The 20,792-nt window shown below is 43.7% G+C and overlaps 1 protein-coding gene across 1 annotated transcript; it reads right to left on the bottom strand.

Moving 5' to 3' along the window:
• Positions 1-3,841: 3,841 nt before the first annotated feature.
• LOC109908337 (myeloperoxidase) lies at positions 3,842-20,168 on the bottom strand. The gene is made up of 13 exons (XM_020506974.2): positions 20,123-20,168; positions 19,277-19,436; positions 13,781-13,965; positions 13,552-13,684; positions 12,659-12,788; positions 12,329-12,535; positions 11,829-12,192; positions 10,207-10,367; positions 8,895-9,153; positions 8,306-8,476; positions 5,266-5,503; positions 4,778-5,027; positions 3,842-4,619 (listed from the first exon to the last, which is right to left on the bottom strand). Exons 2-13 carry the CDS (start codon positions 19,432-19,434, stop codon positions 4,614-4,616), a joined length of 2,262 nt encoding a protein of 753 aa, XP_020362563.1. The 5' UTR covers positions 19,435-19,436; positions 20,123-20,168; the 3' UTR covers positions 3,842-4,613.
• Between the last annotated feature and the right edge of the window lie 624 nt (positions 20,169-20,792).

Here is a 20,792-nt window from a genome sequence, read left to right as displayed (position 1 = left end):
AGTAAAGCACCCCCACAACATGATGCTGCCACCCCCATGCTTCATGGTTGGGATGGTGTTTTTCTGCTTGCAAGCCTAACCTTTTTTCCTCCAAACATAACGATAGTCATTATGGCCAAACATTTCTATTTTTGTTTCATTATACCAGAGGACATTTCTCCAAAAGTACGATCTTTGTCCTCATATGCAGTTGCAAACCATAGTCTGGCTTTTTGTAGCGGGTTTGGAGCAGTGGCTTCTTCCTTGCTGAGCGGCCTTTCAGGCTATGTCGATATAGGACTCGTTTTACTGTGGCTATAGATACTTTTGTACCTGTTATCTCTAGCATCTTCATAAGGTCCTTTGCTGTTGTTCTGGGATTGATTTGCACTTTTTGCACCAAAGTATGTTCATCTCTAGGAGACAGAACGCGTTTCCTTCCTGAGTGGTATGACGGCTGCGTGGTCCCATGGTGTTTATACTTGGGTACTATTGTTTGTACAGGTGAACATGGTACCTTCAGGCGTTTGGAAATTGCTCCCAAGGATGAACCAGACTTGTGGATGTCTACAATTTCTTTTCTGAGGTCTTGGCTGATTTCTTTTGATTTTCCCATGATGTCAAGCAAAGAGGCACTGAGTTTGAAGGTAGGCCTTGAAATACATCCACAAGTACACCTTCAATTGACTCAAATGATGTCAATTAGCCTATTGGAAGCTTCTAAAGCCATGACATAATTTTCTGGAATTTTCCAAGCTGTTTAAAGGCAGTCAACTTCTGACCCACTGGAATTGTGATACAGTGAAATAATCTGTCGGTAAACAATTGTTGGAAAAATGACTTATGTCATGCACAAAGTAGATGTCTTAACCGACTGGCCAAAACTATAGTTTGTTTACAAGACATTTTTGGAGTGGTTGGAAAATGAGTTTTAATGACTCGAACCTAAGTGTATGTAAAATTCTGTCTTCTACTGTATTTGACAATGCTATTCATTGACTACAGCTCAGTGTTCAACACCATAGTGCCCTCAAAGTTCATCAAACTTAACACCTCCCTCTGCAACTGGATCCTTGATATCCTGACGGGCCACCCCCAGATGGTAAGGGTAGGTAACAACACATCCGCCATGCTGATCCTCAACATGGGGCCCCCCAGGGGTGCATGCTCAGAACCCCTCCCTTACTACTTCTTCTGCACGGCCAGACACGACTCAAATGCCATCATTGAGTTTACAGATGACACAACAGTGGTAGGCCTGATCACCGACAACAACAAGAGAACCTATAGGGAGGAGGTCAGAGACCATGTGGTGCAAGGACAACAACCTCTCCCTCAAAGGACATGATTGTGGACTACAGGAAATCAAGGGCTGAACACGCCCCCATTCTCATTGACGGGCTGTCGTGGAGCATTTTGAGAGATTCAAGTTCCTTAGCGTCCACATCACCAACCAAATAACATGTTCCATGCACACCAAGACAGTCGTGAAGAGGGCACAACAAAACCTATTCCCCCTCAGGAGACTGAAAAGATTTGGCATTGGTCTTCAGATTCTCAAAAGGTTCTTCAGCTGCACCATCGAGAAAAATAAAATATTATATGGTCTTTGTCTCTCAAAATTATTGTAACTTTAAAAATCTAAATTAAAATAATTAAAATCTAAAAGTTTAAATAAAGGTTAAATAAAACAATTATAATAATTCAACCAAAGAGCACCCTTAGATCGTGGGAAAATGCTGCACTTGACAGTTGCACTGTAATCATTCCGATGGTGAATGGCTAAGCCTGCAAGGCTATTGCAGAGATGTTGATATTACCGGTCTCATTTGATATGGTGAAAACAATGTGTGCGGAGGCAGAGACACAGAAACTCACAACAATAACTTTGTCAGATAACACTGTGAAACAAATAATTGATGCTATAGCTAGCAGTCAAAATGAAACTGAAAGAAAACCCTGAAAACTCCCCACCATATGCTATCCAAATGGAAGTTAGCTGTGAGGGACAACATGCCCATGCATTGACTTTTGTTATGTCGGTCCGGGGATGTTAGGACGAGGACAAATTGTTCTGTCTCAGTGATGTTCAGTGCGTGGCTATATTGCCGAAAAACAGATTCCATATGAGCGAATGGTGGTCTTTTGTACAGATGGGGCTCCATCTAGCACGGGGCGGTGGGCAGGACTATGCACTCTAGTTATGAATGTGTCTCCCAATGCTATACGGACGCCTTATATGATACACCCGCTGAACTATAATGAATACACCGAGAGCAGCTGGCGGCAAAAGAGCTGAGCGCAGAACTCGGAGATACTCAGCAGTTAGATTTGTAAATGACATCGCGCACGCCTGTTCGCGAAACTATGTGGATATACGAGGCTAGGTGGTTATCGAGGGAATCTTTTTTCGAATTGAGAGAGGAACAGTTGTCATTCGCAATGGATGTAAAAAAAACAACAGTTTGTTGACTTTCTGTGTAATGAAAATAATGTGTATCCTTGCCTATGTAAATGTCATATTTGGGAAACTGAACGCAAGGATGCAAGGGAAATACAAAACCAAAAAAAATATACAGATTAGTGACCGAATCAGCGAAACCCATTTGACTGTGATCCTTGCTCAGTTGACATGTAAGTAAGTGACATCGAATGCTGCAGACAACGCATTCACGGCTCACTATGGAGGAGTTTTGGATCCTGACAAAAACGGAATACTGTGCCGTCTCCCTCCGAGCATTACAACTCATGGTACTCTGATTCAGTGCTCTCCTCTGCATTAAAAAACAAATATCGATCCAGGTTGGATGTGACAGCAGAAATGAGGTGCGCACTGTCGATCACGCCCCCTGACTTTGAGACATACATCCCAGTGTTGCCAACTACTTTTCAGGGTACATTGCTATAGGCAGGTTGATTTGTTGTTAAAAGTTGCTAAATGACGTTGTGATGTCATTGAGTGATAACGTAAAACTGCGTCATTATGTAGATTACGCAATAACGTTACTCAAATAGACTGGCCATCTCGGCAAAAATGGGATTTGACGTTTTTCAGGTACAGACTCTCACTCTTTTCTGTACAATTTTGATTTAGACATGTTGATTGATGTTGTAAGTTCTGTTCAAGATCAAATATTCGTGACCAGCTATATTCATTGGGTTTGGCTCGTCGAACTGCTGCTGCAGTCAGCCAACAATGATTTGCAATTTGCAGTCCTGCTGCTGGCTGTGCACGAGCTGAGCGCCTGCTGGTCACGTCACTCACAATGCACTTGTGCAGCTGTGCAGTGTGTGACAGACAAAATCGTTTTTGGGTCATTTAGAGGGAAAATGCGTGCATTTTAACGTTTGAGTCACTTTTCAAAAGTTGCTAAAAGTTCCAAATACATTTTTTTAAGTATCTCAATTTGTTGCTAGGTGCTGTTTGAAAAAAAAGTTGCCAGTGTAGACTAAAAAATTGTTAAATCTAGCAACAAAATTGCTAAATTGGCATCACTGCAAGACACACACACCTATCTCATTAGTTGTGGTGAGATAAGATACATTATGTCAGACTACTTTGTAGTTGACTGTCATAGCCCCACATTAGAAGTATGTGATGGTGAGTTGAGAAAACAATCAGAAATACTGTTCATGTTTTTCAACTGACTGCCAAAGCCCATAATAAAAAGTTAACGTTGGCTGTTAATTACATAATTGTTTTTCACATGGTTGGGGTCGTGAGAATTTTAAGATCTCAAAATGGGGTCCCCTGGGTTAGGGTAGGAGTATGTCACCTGTTATTTCATACAAACACTCAGCATAGAATACTGAGTTTTCTGATGCAGTGCTTATTTATGCAAGAAAACACACGAATACAGTGTTTCAATCAAATAAAATATTAGCGAAATGCACCATAACAAGCAGTAAACATTTAAATCAGTACAAAATCTACAATTAGCAAAGTCTTATGATAACTGACATGAACATAGGCTACAAATATAATCTAAGATTGCTGATAATTAACTTATTACACAATTATCCAAAATGTGCTACTAGAACTTCTAGCTGATTGACATTAGTACCACGTTTAGTGCCATTGTATGTGTTTGAGGTAAGACGGTGTGTGTATATAGAAATTTTTTGGGGAAAAAATAACTATGATTTCCAAACGCTTTTATAAAGGCAAGTCTTTTACATTTCTTCTCATAAATCAATACATACACATTTATGAAGTACTGCTTAATTAATTGCCATAGCAACACATAGAAGATTCCAAAGAAAATATTTTTTACAATCCTGTTTAAAATGGCAAACACCCTTACTAGTTAATTGACCTTGACCAACTGCAAGAAGTGCAGAAGCTGTCTGAAGTGAGGCCATTGACACAACTCACCTCATTGTTAAGCCACAGGTCCACACTAAGGAACTAAAGGAAAACTGGTATCACAAGATGTGGTGCTGGTGGTTAGGAACACCCCTGAGTTTTTATTGTAATGGTTCGGCCTGTTGTAGACAACCTGGCTAAAAACGATGGCGTTGTTGTGTGTGAGAAAGTTGTTGGTCAGCTGGACAGAGAAGGCGGAGAGCTGCTGATGGCATATGTTGCTGCTGGGCCCTGGGGTGTCCGGGGGGGTCTGGGGGAGGGGCTCACATCAGATCTAGAGAGGAATAGAGAAAAATAGGATGATGTTTGGAGAGAGGGTTGGATGGAGAGATGGGCAGAAGGAAAGAGGCAAGAGAGGGTGTAGGGGTAGAGAGAGACAGGTGTCGATGGATTAAAAAACACCTTAACTGATATTGTAGTTCAATCTACTACCTCGTTGTCCTGGTCCGAATTCTCCTGCTGCTCCTGATCGGCCGTAGAAGCGCTCTCCTTCCAGGCACTAAGGTTTAATTGCTGGATGTTGTTGCACTTGATGGGTGTGTTCCCTCCCTCAGGGATGAGGAAGGGGTCACGTGACACGGCTGTAATGCCAGTGTTGTCACAGATGATCTGAGCCAGAGATACATTTTTCAGGGCCTTCCTCTGTGCGGAGGTGAAGACGCCTGGGTTTTCATACCATAGCCTGGGGATCAACAAGCGATAAGAGACACATACTATGACAGACAAACACACACTGGACCTTTAAAAACAAAAATAATATGTCAAATACCTTACATGATGCAGGTCAGTCAATGCCCACCAAGATGTGGGCATCTCACTCACTCACTCACTCACTCACTCACTCACTCACTCACTCACTCACTCACTCACTCACTCACTCACTCACTCACTCACTCACTCACTCACACACACACACACACCTGTCTCCCTGGCGGATCTTCTGGAACTGGGTGGCGATGAGGCAGGCGAAGAGAGGCCCGACGCGGCCCCTGTGTACGAAGGGTTCAGCCACGCCCCCCATCCACACGTCAATGTTATCTGGGGTGCCGTAGAGCTGCAGCAGTCTGAAGGCCAGGTCTGTGTTGTTCAGAACCACGGCCAGCTCGCCCAGGTTACTAGGTGTTGAGAGCCCACAGAATTTACGCCAAGCGTTGTAATCTAGGTTAGGGAAGAGAAAGGAAGTAATAAGTGAATGGAACTGACCAATAGAGATACAGTATATGGAAGACGAGAGGAATTCGAAAGATGATTGATTTTGTGTTAACAGCCAAAGGATATGAGTTTAATGGTATAGATGTGTTTATATGTGGTATCAGGGTAACTGTATAGATGTGTTTATCTGTGGTATCAGGGTAACTGTATAGATGTGTTTATCTGTGGTATCAGGGTAACTGTATAGATGTGTTTATTTGTGGTATCAGGGTAACACTATAGATGTGTTTATCTGTGGTATCAGGGTAACAGTATAGATGTGGTATCAGGGTAACTGTATAGATGTGTTTATCTGTGGTATCAGGGTAACTGTATAGATGTGTTTATTTGTGGTATCAGGGTAACAGTATAGATGTGTTTATCTGTGGTATCAGGGTAACAGTATAGATGTGGTATCAGGGTAACTGTATAGATGTGTTTATTTGTGGTATCAGGGTAACAGTATAGATGTGTTTATCTGTGGTATCAGGGTAACAGTATAGATGTGGTATCAGGGTAACTGTATAGATGTGTTTATCTGTGGTATCAGGGTAATTGTATAGATGTGTTTATCTGTGGTATCAGGGTAACAGTATAGATGTGTTTATCTGTGGTATCAGGGTAACTGTATAGATGTGTTTATCTGTGGTATCAGGGTAACTGTATAGATGTGTTTATTTGTGGTATCAGGGTAACAGTATAGATGTGTTTATCTGTGGTATCAGGGTAACAGTATAGATGTGGTATCAGGGTAACTGTATAGATGTGTTTATCTGTGGTATCAGGGTAACTGTATAGATGTGTTTATCTGTGGTATCAGGGTAACAGTATAGATGTGTTTATCTGTGGTATCAGGGTAACAGTATAGATGTGATATCAGGGTAACTGTATAGATGTGTTTATCTGTGGTATCAGGGTAACTGTATAGATGTGTTTATCTGTGGTATCAGGGTAACAGTATAGATGTGGTATCAGGGTAACTGTATAGATGTGTTTATCTGTGGTATCAGGGTAACTGTATAGATGTGTTTATTTGTGGTATCAGGGTAACAGTATAGATGTGTTTATCTGTGGTATCAGGGTAACAGTATAGATGTGGTATCAGGGTAACTGTATAGATGTGTTTATTTGTGGTATCAGGGTAACAGTATAGATGTGTTTATCTGTGGTATCAGGGTAACAGTATAGATGTGGTATCAGGGTAACTGTATAGATGTGTTTATCTGTGGTATCAGGGTAACTGTATAGATGTGTTTATTTGTGGTATCAGGGTAACTGTATAGATGTGTTTATCTGTGGTATCAGGGTAACTGTATAGATGTGTTTATCTGTGGTATCAGGGTAACAGTATAGATGTGTTTATCTGTGGTATCAGGGTAACTGTATAGATGTGGTATCAGGGTAACTGAATATATGTGTTTATTTGTGGTATCAGGGTAACTGTATAGATGTGTTTATCTGTGGTATCAGGGTAACAGTATAGATGTGTTTATCTGTGGTATCAGGGTAACTGTATAGATGTGGTATCAGGGTAACTGAATATATGTGTTTATTTGTGGTATCAGGGTAACTGTATAGATGTGTTTATCTGTGGTATCAGGGTAACAGTATAGATGTGTGTATATGTGGTATCAGGGTAACAGTATAGATGTGTTTATATGTGGTATCAGGGTAACTGTATAGATGTGTTTATCTGTGGTATCAGGGTAACAGTATAGAGGTGGTTATCTGTGATATCAGGGTAACTGTATAGATGTGGTATCAGGGTAACAGTATAGATGTGTTTATCTGTGGTAACAGTATAGATGTGGTATCAGGGTAACAGTATAGATGTGTTTATCTGTGGTATCAGGGTAACAGTATAGATGTGTTTATCTGTGGTATCAGGGTAACTGTATTTATCTGTGGTATCAGGGTAACTGTATAGATGTGGTATCAGGGTAACAGTATAGATGTTTTTATCTGTGGTATCAGGGTAACTGTATAGATGTGTTTATCTGTGGTATCAGGGTAACAGTATAGATGTGTTTATCTGTGGTATCAGGGTAATTGTATAGATGTGGTATCAGGGTAACAGTATAGATGTGTTTATCTGTGGTATCAGGGTAACAGTATAGATGTTTTTATCTGTGGTATCAGGGTAACTGTATAGATGTGGTATCAGGGTAACAGTATAGATGTGTTTATCTGTGGTATCAGGGTAACAGTATAGATGTTTTTATCTGTGGTATCAGGGTAACTGTATAGATGTGGTATCAGGGTAACAGTATAGATGTTTTTATCTGTGGTATCAGGGTAACTGTATAGATGTGGTATCAGGGTAACAGTATAGATGTGTTTATCTGTGGTATCAGGGTAACTGTATAGATGTGGTATCAGGGTAACAGTATAGATGTGTTTATCTGTGGTATCAGGGTAACAGTATAGATGTTTTTATCTGTGGTATCAGGGTAACAGTATAGATGTTTTTATCTGTGGTATCAGGGTAATTGTATAGATGTGGTATCAGGGTAACAGTATAGATGTGTTTATCTGTGGTATCAGGGTAACAGTATAGATGTTTTTATCTGTGGTATCAGGGTAATTGTATAGATGTGGTATCAGGGTAACTGTATAGATGTGTTTATCTGTGGTATCAGGGTAACAGTATAGATGTTTTTATCTGTGGTATCAGGGTAATTGTATAGATGTGGTATCAGGGTAACAGTATAGATGTGTTTATCTGTGGTATCAGGGTAACAGTATAGAGGGAAAATGGAAGGTGTGTACCAGGCAGGCCATGGTCACGTCCACGCTGCATGTTGAGGGAGCCCAGGTCCAGAGCCAGATGGTTTATAAACTGGAAGAGTTTCTCCCTCAGAGCATCCACCATCATGTGGTTCTGGGTGTTCAGCTTAGCAGGGTGACCCACCAGACCACGGATAAGAGGGTCGATACCACCTAAAGGAGGACAGACAAAGAATAGGATGTTTTTTTTTTTTACCTTCCCCCCCATCATAGACTGTTATAAAAGGGGTGGTTCAAGCCCTGAATGCTGATTGGCTGACAGCCACGGTATATCAGACCGTATACCACTGAAATGACAAAACATTTAGTTTTACTGCTCTAATGACGTTGGTAACCAGTTTATAATAGCAATAAGGCACCTCGGGGGTTTGTGGTATATGGCCAATATACCACAGCTAAGGGCTGTATTCAGGCACTCCGCGTTGCATCGTGCCTAAGAACATCCCTTGGCCGTGGTATATTGGCCATATACCACACCCCATCATGCCTGATTGCTTAATTAATAATCCAGAGAGTTTACAACTGGCAGAGGGGTCTGCAAAGCATTCCTATGTGACCCACCACCACTCACCCTCAAACACCAGCCTCCAGGGGGTGAAGAAGGCCTTGAAAAGGGGCACGCTGGGGAACATGGGATTCTCCTTGTTGTTGATGTCCAGGCGGGACAGCGTGGGCTGGATGGCCAGATGGGCAAAGCGGTACGCTGCTGTCGCAAACACGTTGGCAATGCTGGGATCAATCGTCTTGTTGTAGCCAGGGTAACGGCCGAGCTGCCGGGCCATGGTGTCTGGGCCCACGATGTGCGGCAGGTAGTCCCTGAACACAAACACCTGGGAGGGAGGGAGTCTGTTACTGGTACCTGGGTGGTGAATAGAGTCTGTTACTGGTACCTGGGTGGTGATATCAGTCTGTTACTGGTACCTGGGTGGTGATATCAGTCTGTTACTGGTACCTGGGTGGCGATATCAGTCTGTTACTGGTACCTGGGTGGTGATATCAGTCTGTTACTGGTACCTTGTTGGTGATATCAGTCTGTTTCTGGTACCTTGTTGGTGATATCAGTCTGTTACTGGTACCTGGGTGGTGAATAGAGTCTGTTACTGGTACCTGGGTGGTGATATGAGTCTGTTACCTCCTGGTTGGTGATATCAGTCTGTTACTGGTACCTGGTTGGTGATATCAGTATTTTACTGGTACCTGGGTGGTGATATCAGTCTGTTACAGGTACCTGGGTGGTGATATCAGTCTGTTACTGGTACACTGGCATTTCGCTACACTCGCATTAACATCTGCTAACCATGTGTATGTGACAAATAAAATTTGATTTGATTTGATATCAGTCTGTTACTGGTACCTGGTTGGTGATATGAGTCTGTTACTGGTACCTGGGTGGTGATATCAGTCTGTTACTGGTACCTGGTTGGTGATATCTGTCAGTTACTGGTACCTGGTTGGTGATATCAGTATTTTACTGGTACCTGGGTGGTGATATCAGTCTATTACAGGTACCTGGGTGGTGATATCAGTCTGTTACTGGTACACTGGCATTTCGCTACACTCTCATTAACATCTGCTAACCATGTGTATGTGACAAATAAAATTTGATTTGATTTGATATCAGTCTGTTACTGGTACCTGGTTGGTGATATGAGTCTGTTACTGGTACCTGGGTGGTGATATCAGTCTGTTACTGGTACCTGGTTGGTGATATGAGTCTGTTACTGGTACCTGGTTGGTGATATCAATCTGTTACTGGTACCTGGTTGGTGATATCAGTCTGTTACTGGTACCTGGTTGGTGATATCTGTCTGTTACTGGTACCTGGGTGGTGATATGAGTCTGTTTCTCTCTCTGGTTGGTGATATGAGTCTGGTTACTGGTACCTGGGTGTAGGCGCCCATGATCTTGCGAGCCTCCTGATAGAGTGTCTCACTGTCCCAATGTGGGTTGAGACGAAGCAGGGCACCGGCCAGACGGTTGTGCTCACGCAAGAACATAGTGTGAATGGATGTCAAAGCTATGTTCTCATCCACACGAACATCACCTGGCAGACAGAGACATACAGGTGAGACCAGAGACTTACAGGTGAGGCCAGAGCCTTACAGGTGAGGCTAGAGCCTTATAGGTGAGGCCAGAGCCTTATAGGTGAGACCAGAGCCTTACAGGTGAGGCCAGAGCCTTATAGGTGAGGCCAGAGCCTTATAGGTGAGGCCAGATTCTTACAGGTGAGGCCAGAGCCTTACAGGTGAGGCCAGAGACATACAGGATGAGACCAGAGCCTTACAGGTGAGTCCAGAGCCTTATAGGTGAGGCCAGAGCCTTACAGGTGAGGCCAGAGACATACAGGATGAGGCCAGAGCCTTACAGGTGAGACCAGAGCCTTACAGGATGAGGCCAGATACATACAGGTGAGACCAGAGCCTTACAGATGAGGCCAGAGACATACAGGATGAGGCCAGAGCCTTACAGGTGAGTCCAGAGCCGTATAGGTGAGGCCAGAGCCTTACAGGATGAGGCCAGAGACATACAGGATGAGGCCAGAGCCTTACAGGTGAGGCCAGAGACTTACAGGATGAGGCCAGATACATACAGGTGAGACCAGAGCCTTACAGGTGTGGCCAGAGCCTTACAGGTAAGGCCAGAGACATACAGGATGAGGCCAGATACATACAGGTGAAGCCAGAGACTTACAGGTGAGACCCGAGCCTTACAGGTGAAGCCAGAGACTTACAGGTGAGGCCAGAGACATACAGGTGAGGCCAGAGACATACAGGTGAGGCTAGAGACTTACAGGTGAGGCCAGAGACATACAGGTGAGGCCAGAGACATACAGGTGAGGCCAGAGACATACAGGTGAGGCCAGAGACATACAGGTGAGGCCAGAGACATACAGGTGAGGCCAGAGACATACAGATGAAGCCAGAGACATACAGGTGAGGCCAGAGCCATACAGGTGAGGCCAGAGACATACAGGTGAGGCCAGAGACTTACAGGTGAGGCCAGAGACATACAGGTGAGGCCAGAGACATACAGGTGAGGCCAGAGACATACAGGTGAGGCCAGAGACATACAGGTGAGGCCAGAGCCATATAGCTGAAGCCAGAGACTTACAGGTGAGAACAGAGACTTACAGGTGAGGCCAGAGACTTACAGGTGAGGCCAGAGACATACAGGTGAGGCCAGAGACATACAGGTGAGAACAGAGACTTACAGGTGAGAACAGAGACTTACAGGTGAGACCAGAGACTTACAGGTGAGACCAGAGACTTAAAGGTGAGGCCAGAGACTTAAAGGTGAGGCCAGAGACTTAAAGGTGAGGCCAAATAGTGATTGAGATGAACATCATATACATTGTCTTTCTGTATCCGGACAACTATTGTACATGGGAAGTCAAAGAATTCCTCTGGTCAAAGTTCTATCGCTTTTTGTCATCATTCTGTGTCTTAGACTTTAACTTAAATATACATTGGTCTACTCTTTGGACAAATGGAGTTGAAAGGCTAACCTGCAACGAAGCAGGGCACCTCCTTGGCATTGGTGTCATTGGTGATTCTCCTGCGGGTGGCACACATGTTCCCCTTCACGTCAGTGAAGGGAAGAAACTCACGTCCATTGTCTGTGAACTCTTTGTTGATACGTAGCAGGCCTCCATCGTTGGTGAGGTCACGTAGGTCACGCGCCAACCCCTCCTCAGAGCCGTACACCTGCCCCAAGTCCAGGAAGGCATTCAGGGCATTGATCTGCTCCCTCCTGTTGGCCATGTCACCGAAATTGAAAGCAGACTTTCCTGTGCCGCACACAGGCGCTGATCGGAAGACCGGGATGCAGCTGTCTGGGCCAGTGGGCAAGCGTGGGTCATTGAGAGGAATCTGGTCATGGAGGAAAAGACAAGACAGAGGTTGAAGAAGTAATAATCCAGGGACCATGGATCGAAAAGGGCCAGATACCAGGGGTGCCTGTTGTAAGTGTTAGGCTGTGGGATGTGATGTGAGAGCTGTGACTGACCTGGATGGGGAAACAGGGTTCGGAGCGTTCACAGCTCTCATCACAGTCCAGGCCGTTGCTGAAGGCGCGGATGCTGGGGGAGGAGGGTGTGAATGTCAGGTCATGGTCGTTCCACTGGCCAAAAATAGTGACCATGTGTGTGAACTCGCGATCGCTCTCTACACTGGCGTCATTGGTTGCCAGGATACGGTTAGATACCTCCCTTACCTGCACACATGGAGGGAAGCAGGGCAGAGGGAGAACAATGAAATACAATTATGTTACTTTATATCTAACTTATGGTGAAATAGTGGCAGTTATTGCAACTATATCTATGTATTGTCATCATACCAGAGGGAGCACAAAGTTGTTGAAGCTCCTATTTGGGTCCCAGCTTTTGGGTCTAGAGACCCCATCGTCATACTGAGCAGGCAGCCAACGAGTGAAGGGGGTGTTTGAGGCACCCAGACGAGGAGACTTTCTAATAAGAAGGAAGAAAGAAAATACAAATCAGAATAGAGAAACCTCGCTTGAGAAACTCAAGGTACAGGTAACTGCCAAAATAACGGAAACACTTGAGTAAATGAGGGATACAAAGTATATTGAAAGCCGGTGCTTCCACACAGGTGTGGTTCCTGAGTTAATTAAGCTATTAAAATCCCATCATGCTTAGGGTCATGTATAATAATGCTGGGCATGCCATTATTTTGGCAATTATTTTGGCAACCATGGCTATGCCAATATAGGATGACAATGCCCCCATCCATAGAGCACTGAATGGTTTGATAAGCATGAAAACGATGTAAACCATATGCCATGGCTGTCAGTCACCAGATCTCAACCCAATTGAACACTTATGGTAGATTCTGAAGTGGCGCCTGAGACAGCGTTTTCCACCACCATCAACAAAACACCAAATGATGGGATTTCCCATGGAAGAATGGTGTCACATCCCTCCAATAGAGTTCCAGACACTTGTAGAATATATGACAAGGTGCTCTGAAGCTGTTCCGGCAGATCGTGGTGGCCCAACGCCCTATTAAGACACTTTATGTTGGTGTTGCCTTTATTTTGGTAGTTACCTGTATGAAGCCACATCTCCTGCAGCCTATGACTGTATAGCCAGACCTCAGACCTACACTGATTGCACTTCCCTTTATATTCCACCCTATACAACTACTGTGCACAAGGCTTTCAAATTGTTGTGTCAAAGTATTAAAGCCGCCATGCCCTGGTGCTCTCACAGGTTGTTGCAGACGCTGGTGGCTGTGCGGTACTTGTTAACAGTGGGTATGGTGCGGCAGGAGGGCTTGCTGACACGAGCTGCACAGCCAGTGACCCGTGCAATGGTGTCTAGCTCCTGTGGTGTGAGGAGGTCTGAGGAACAAGAGATAAGGAATAATGTGAAATATGTGTTTGTGTGTGGATGGGTGTATGTGTGTTTGTGCGTATGTATATTTGTGTGCAACTGACCTGTTGCGTTGAGCGAACGTTTGTGCAGCCTGTGGGTGCGGTGGACTTTCTCATGGATCAGCCTCAAGGTGTTCTCCAGGTAGTCTGCAGAACGAACAGCAGAGCGCGTGTCCCTGGCAGGCTGCTTCAGGAGACGCAGGATATCTGAGGGCCTGATGGACTGTCCACGCACTCTCTCCAGACTCCTAAGGAATGGACAAGCACAGTGGTGTAAAGTACGCCACACCAAACTGGAAGTCTTCCGACTAGCTTGGAAGGACGGTACCGTGCAGTACCGTAGAGCCCTTACTGCTGCTCGATCATCCTATTTTTCTAACTTAATTGAGGAAAATAAGAACAATCCGAAATTCCTTTTTGATACTGTCGCAAAGCTAACTAAAAAGCAGCATTCCCCAAGAGAGGATGACTTTCACTTTAGCAGTGATAAATTCATGAACTTCTTTGAGGAAAAGATTATGATTATTAGAAAGCAAATTACGGACTCCTCTTTAAACCTGCGTATTCCTCCAAACCTCAGTTGTCCTGAGTCTGCACAACTCTGCCAGGACCTAGGATCAAGAGAGACGCTCAAGTGTTTTAGTACTATATCTCTTGACACAATGATGAAAATAATCATGGCCTCTAAACCTTCAAGCTGCATACTGGACCCTATTCCAACTAAACTACTGAAAGAGCTGCTTCCTGTGCTTGGCCCTCCTATGTTGAACATAATAAACGGCTCTCTATCCACTGGATGTGTACCAAACTCACTAAAAGTGGCAGTAATAAAGCCTCTCTTGAAAAAGCCAAACCTTGACCCAGAAAATATAAAAAACTATCGGCCTATATCGAATCTTCCATTCCTCTCAAAAATGTTAGAGAAGGCTGTTGCGCAGCAACTCACTGCCTTCCTGAAGACAAACAATGTATACGAAATGCTTCAGTCTGGTTTTAGACCCCATCATAGCACTGAGACGGCACTTGTGAAGGTGGTAAATGACATTTTAATGGCATCGGACCGAGGCTCTGCATCTGTCCTCGTGCTCCTAGACCTTAGTGCTGCTTTTGATACCATCGATCACCACATTCTTTTGGAGAGATTGGAAACCCAAATTGGTCTACACGGACAAGTTCTGGCCTGGTTTAGATCTTATCTGTCGGAAAGATATCAGTTTGTCTCTGTGAATGGTTTGTCCTCTGACAAATCAACTGTAAATTTCGGTGTTCCTCAAGGTTCCGTTTTAGGACCACTATTGTTTTCACTATATATTTTACCTCTTGGGGATGTTATTCGAAAACATAATGTAAACTTTCACTGCTATGCGGATGACACACAGCTGTACATTTCAATGAAACATGGTGAAGCCCCAAAATTGCCCTCACTAGAAGCATGTGTTTCAGACATAAGGAAGTGGATGGCTGCAAACTTTCTACTATTAAACTCGGACAAAACAGAGATGCTTGTTCTAGGTCCCAAGAAACAAAGAGATCTTCTGTTGAATCTGACAATTAATCTTAATGGTTGTACAGTCGTCTCAAATAAAACTGTGAAGGACCTCGGCGTTACTCTGGACCCTGATCTCTCTTTTGAAGAACATATCAAGACCATTTCGAGGACAGCTTTTTTCCATCTACGTAACATTGCAAAAATCAGAAACTTTCTGTCCAAAAATGATGCAGAAAAATTTATCCATGCTTTTGTCACTTCTAGGTTAGACTACTGCAATGCTCTATTTTCCGGCTACCCGGATAAAGCACTAAATAAACTTCAGTTAGTGCTAAATACGGCTGCTAGAATCCTGACTAGAACCCAAAAATTTGATCATATTACTCCAGTGCTAGCCTCTCTACACTGGCTTCCTGTCAAAGCAAGGGCTGATTTCAAGGTTTTACTGCTAACCTACAAAGCATTACATGGGCTTGCTCCTACCTATCTCTCTGATTTGGTCCTGCCGTACATACCTACACGTACGCTACGGTCACAAGACGCAGGCCTCCTAATTGTCCCTAGAATTTCTAAGCAAACAGCTGGAGGCAGGGCTTTCTCCTATAGAGCTCCATTTTTATGGAACGGTCTGCCTACCCATGTCAGAGACGCAAACTCGGTCTCAACCTTTAAGTCTTTACTGAAGACTCATCTCTTCAGTGGGTCATATGATTGAGTGTAGTCTGGCCCAGGAGTGGGAAGGTGAACGGAAAGGCTCTGGAGCAACGAACCGCCCTTGCTGTCTCTGCCTGGCCGGTTCCCCTCTTTCCACTGGGATTCTCTGCCTCTAACCCTATTACAGGGGCTGAGTCACTGGCTTGCTGGGGCTCTCTCATGCCGTCCCTGGAGGGGGTGCGTCACCTGAGTGGGTTGATTCACTGTTGTGGTCATCCTGTCTGGGTTGGCGCCCCCCCCCTTGGGTTGTGCCGTGGCGGAGATCTTTGTGGGCTATACTCAGCCTTGTCTCAGGATGGTAAGTTGGTGGTTGAAGATATCCCTCCAGTGGTGTGGGGGCTGTGCTTTGGCAAAGTGGGTGGGGTTATATCCTTCCTGTTTGGCCCTGTCCGGGGGTGTCCTCGGATGGGGCCACAGTGTCTCCTGACCCCTCCTGTCTCAGCCTCCAGTATTTATGCTGCAGTAGTTTATGTGTCGGGGGGCTGGGGTCAGTTTGTTATATCTGGAGTACTTCTCCTGTCCTATTCGGTGTCCTGTGTGAATCTAAGTGTGCGTTCTCTAATTCTCTCCTTCTCTCTTTCTTTCTCTCTCTCGGAGGACCTGAGCCCTAGGACCATGCCCCAGGACTACCTGACATGATGACTCCTTGCTGTCCCCAGTCCACCTGGCCATGCTGCTGTTCCAGTTTCAACTGACCTGAGCCCTAGGACCATGCCCCAGGACTACCTGACATGATGACTCCTTGCTGTCCCCAGTCCACCTGGCCATGCTGCTGTTCCAGTTTCAACTGACCTGAGCCCTAGGACCATGCCCCAGGACTACCTGACATGATGACTCCTTGCTGTCCCCAGTCCACCTGGCCATGCTGCTGCTCCAGTTTCAACTTCCACCTGACTGTGCTGCTGCTCCAGTTTCAACTGTTCTGCCTTATTATTATTCGACCATGCTGGTCATTTATGAACATTTGAACATCTTGGCCATGTTCTGTTATAATCTCCACCCGGCACAGCCAGAAGAGGACTGGCCACCCCACATAGCCTGGTTCCTCTCTAGGTTTCTTCCTAGGTATTGGCCTTTCTAGGGAGTTTTTCCTAGCCACCGTGCTTCTACACCTGCATTGCTTGCTGTTTGGGGTTTTAGGCTGGGTTTCTGTACAGCACTTTGAGATATCAGCTGATGTACGAAGGGCTATATAAATACATTTGATTTGATTTGATTTTGATTTGATACTTAAGTAAAAATACTTTAAAGTACTACTTAAGTAGTTATTTGGTGTATCTGTACCTTACTTTACTATTTATATTTTTTGACCACTTTTAATTTAACTTCAGTTCATTCCTAAAGAAAATATGTAATTTTACTCCATACATTTTCCCTGACATCCAAAAGTACTTGTTACATTTTGACAGGAAAATGGTCAAATTCACACAGTTATCAAGAGAACATCCCTGGTCATCCCTACTGCCTCTGATCTGGCTGACTCACTAAACAGAGAACATCCCTGGTCATCCCTACTGCCTCTGATCTGGCTGACTCACTAAACAGAGAACATCCCTGGTTGTCCCTACTGCCTCTGATCTGGCTGACTCACTAAACAGAGAACATCCCTGGTCATCCCTACTGCCTCTGATCTGGCTGACTCACTAAACAGAGAACATCCCTGGTTGTCCCTACTGCCTCTGATCTGGCTGACTCACTAAACAGAGAACATCCCTGGTTGTCCCTACTGCCTCTGATCTGGCTGACTCACTAAACAGAGAACATCCCTGGTTGTCCCTACTGCCTCTGATCTGGCTGACTCACTAAACAGAGAACATCCCTGGTTGTCCCTACTGCCTCTGATCTGGCTGACTCACTAAACAGAGAACATCCCTGGTTGTCCCTACTGCCTCTGATCTGGCTGACTCACTAAACAGAGAACATCCCTGGTCATCCCTACTGCCTCTGATCTGGTGGACTCACTAAACAGAGAACATCCCTGGTTGTCCCTACTGCCTCTGATCTGGCTGACTCACTAAACAGAGAACATCCCTGGTTGTCCCTACTGCCTCTGATCTGGCTGACTCACTAAACAGAGAACATCCCTGGTTGTCCCTACTGCCTCTGATCTGGTGGACTCACTAAACAGAGAACATCCCTGGTTGTCCCTACTGCCTCTGATCTGGCTGACTCACTAAACAGAGAACATCCCTGGTTGTCCCTACTGCCTCTGATCTGGCTGACTCACTAAACAGAGAACATCCCTGGTCATCCCTACTGCCTCTGATCTGGTGGACTCACTAAACAGAGAACATCCCTGGTTGTCCCTACTGCCTCTGATCTGGCTGACTCACTAAACAGAGAACATCCCTGGTTGTCCCTACTGCCTCTGATCTGGCTGACTCACTAAACAGAGAACATCCCTGGTTGTCCCTACTGCCTCTGATCTGGTGGACTCACTAAACAGAGAACATCCCTGGTTGTCCCTACTGCCTCTGATCTGGCTGACTCACTAAACAGAGAACATCCCTGGTTGTCCCTACTGCCTCTGATCTGGCTGACTCACTAAACAGAGAACATCCCTGGTTGTCCCTACTGCCTCTGATCTGGCTGACTCACTAAACAGAGAACATCCCTGGTCATCCCTACTGCCTCTGATCTGGCTGACTCACTAAACAGAGAACATCCCTGGTTGTCCCTACTGCCTCTGATCTGGCTGACTCACTAAACACAAACGCTTGGTTTCTAAATTATATTGGAGTGTGTCCCTGGCCATCTGTAAATAAAAAAGAAAATGGTGCTGTCTGATTTGCTTAATGTAAGGAATGTAAAATTATTTATACTTAACTATATTTTACATTTACTTTTGGTACTTAAGAATATTTCAAACCAAATACCTTTGGACTTTTATTCAAGTAGTATTTTACTTGGGGACATAATTTTCTGTTAAAGGTATCTTTATTTTTTACTCAAGTATGACAATTGGGTAGTTTTTCCACCACTGGACAAGTATGACAATTGGGTAGTTTTTCCACCACTGGACAAGCATATGATTGAGTTTTGAACAGAAACAAGCTCCTGCAGTTGAAGTAAAATCTTTGTACACTGGCAGATTTATTGTACTAATCATAAGAACTAATGAGAAATAGAAATAGTGAACCTATTATTTTCTAAAGGAAATACAAAAGGTACAATTAAAGCAAATTGAAAAATTAGAAAGACAAAGCTGGTGCAAATCTGTTTCTTCGACTGAGTGAAACAAGTGTGCTAGTTGCATACGGAGTAAGACACTAGTGCTGGTCATTTCATTTGACCCAATTTACAAAGACAGAGATGATTGACTACATCTGAAGAGATCAACTGTCAGGTTTACTCACTTTTCTCTGGAGTACTTGTAGGCTTCATCTACGAGTCTCTTTGCCTCCTCTATTGAACTGTGAATGAAAGGGCCACCCAAACTTTCCTGTGTGGACAGTGCTGGCTGGATGAACATCAGGCACAGCCCCAATGCCAGGAGGGAGGGAAACGGCTTCATCTCTAGAAAGCAGAAAGGGAGGTTTATCAGTTTATCATCCTTAAAAAAACATGCTGCTCTCTTCAATGTAATGAGCAAGTATTTTGCTTCCAGCTGTTTTACAAATTGTGAGAGAACTACAGAGACTTCTCAAAGAATAATAATCATATTAAAATAATCATATTAAAAACTAGGGCTGTCAGAGTAAATCTGCTAACTCGAGTTAACTTTATATCATTTTATTGCATCCTTTTTTTTATTGTGATTAACCGCATTGTCTGAAAACATTGAAAATGCACTTGAAAACATCTGTAATACATAATCTATACAGATAACAATACATAATCTATACAGATAACAATACATAATCTATACAGATAACAACAACAATAAATGTAAAAATAAGTTGACATTGAGGTTAACGAAAGTGTGTTTTCTAAATGTACCTAATTTTGCTTACCGTTACTTACAAAAACAAGACGTCAATATTCTTGTAATATTTTTTTGGTATGAAAAAATACAGCTTAGTTTGAGCAAATTCTGAATTTGCGATTAAATCAATTCAATGTTTGAATAATTTGACATCCCTGTTAATAACACATTCATGCATGGATCAGAATTACCATGGTTGACAGAAAAACTCAAATATAACCTGATGATCAGACCAGACAAGGGAAACATACAGCAAATCTATTTTATTCAATCATACCTTTGTTTGAACAACTCTTGTTGTGAAGTCTTGTTGAGAAGTAAATTCGTCTGAAGATAGAGTCCTCTCTAATAGTTCTATTTATAGTCAATGTTACAAAGCCCCACCCCTATTATCTGACATTTTATTTTTATTGAACTAGGCACGTTGTTATTTACAATGACGGCCTACCAATGATGACATCATGCAACTTCCTTCTTCCTTTTGCCTTGACCAAATCGATCATTAACTGATCATATTATTTAATATGCTACTTTTGAGTCAGTCAAGGAAAATGTTAAATACTTACTCTATATTCTAGCCAGCTGTTTCCTGCTAGAACCATTTTGCAGCATCATGAGTTAAATGATTGTGATGGTTATGCCTGCATGGTCTATGGTCTGGGCTTACAAGAATGAATGAATGACTTTATTTTGAGCTGCTGTGTACTCAGAGCTTCTCGGTAATGGCGCACTTACGAACCAGTACAATTTATATAAGTTCACCGCTCTTTTTAAAAATATCTAGAACCTTAATTAATTAAAGGGTTCTTTGCCTTTCCCCATGGGAGAACCCTTTAAAGAACCCTTTTAGGTTCCATGTAAAACCCTTTCCACAGAGGGTTCTACATGGAACCCAAAAGGGTTCTACCTGAAACCCAAAATAGTTTCAAAGATTGCAGCTTCACGAT

Source organism: Oncorhynchus kisutch, linkage group LG17, assembly GCF_002021735.2.
Source record: "Oncorhynchus kisutch isolate 150728-3 linkage group LG17, Okis_V2, whole genome shotgun sequence".
Lineage (NCBI taxonomy): Eukaryota > Metazoa > Chordata > Actinopteri > Salmoniformes > Salmonidae > Oncorhynchus > Oncorhynchus kisutch.
Note: the sequence above shows the minus strand (reverse complement) of the source record. Positions and strands in the feature narration are given on the sequence as shown.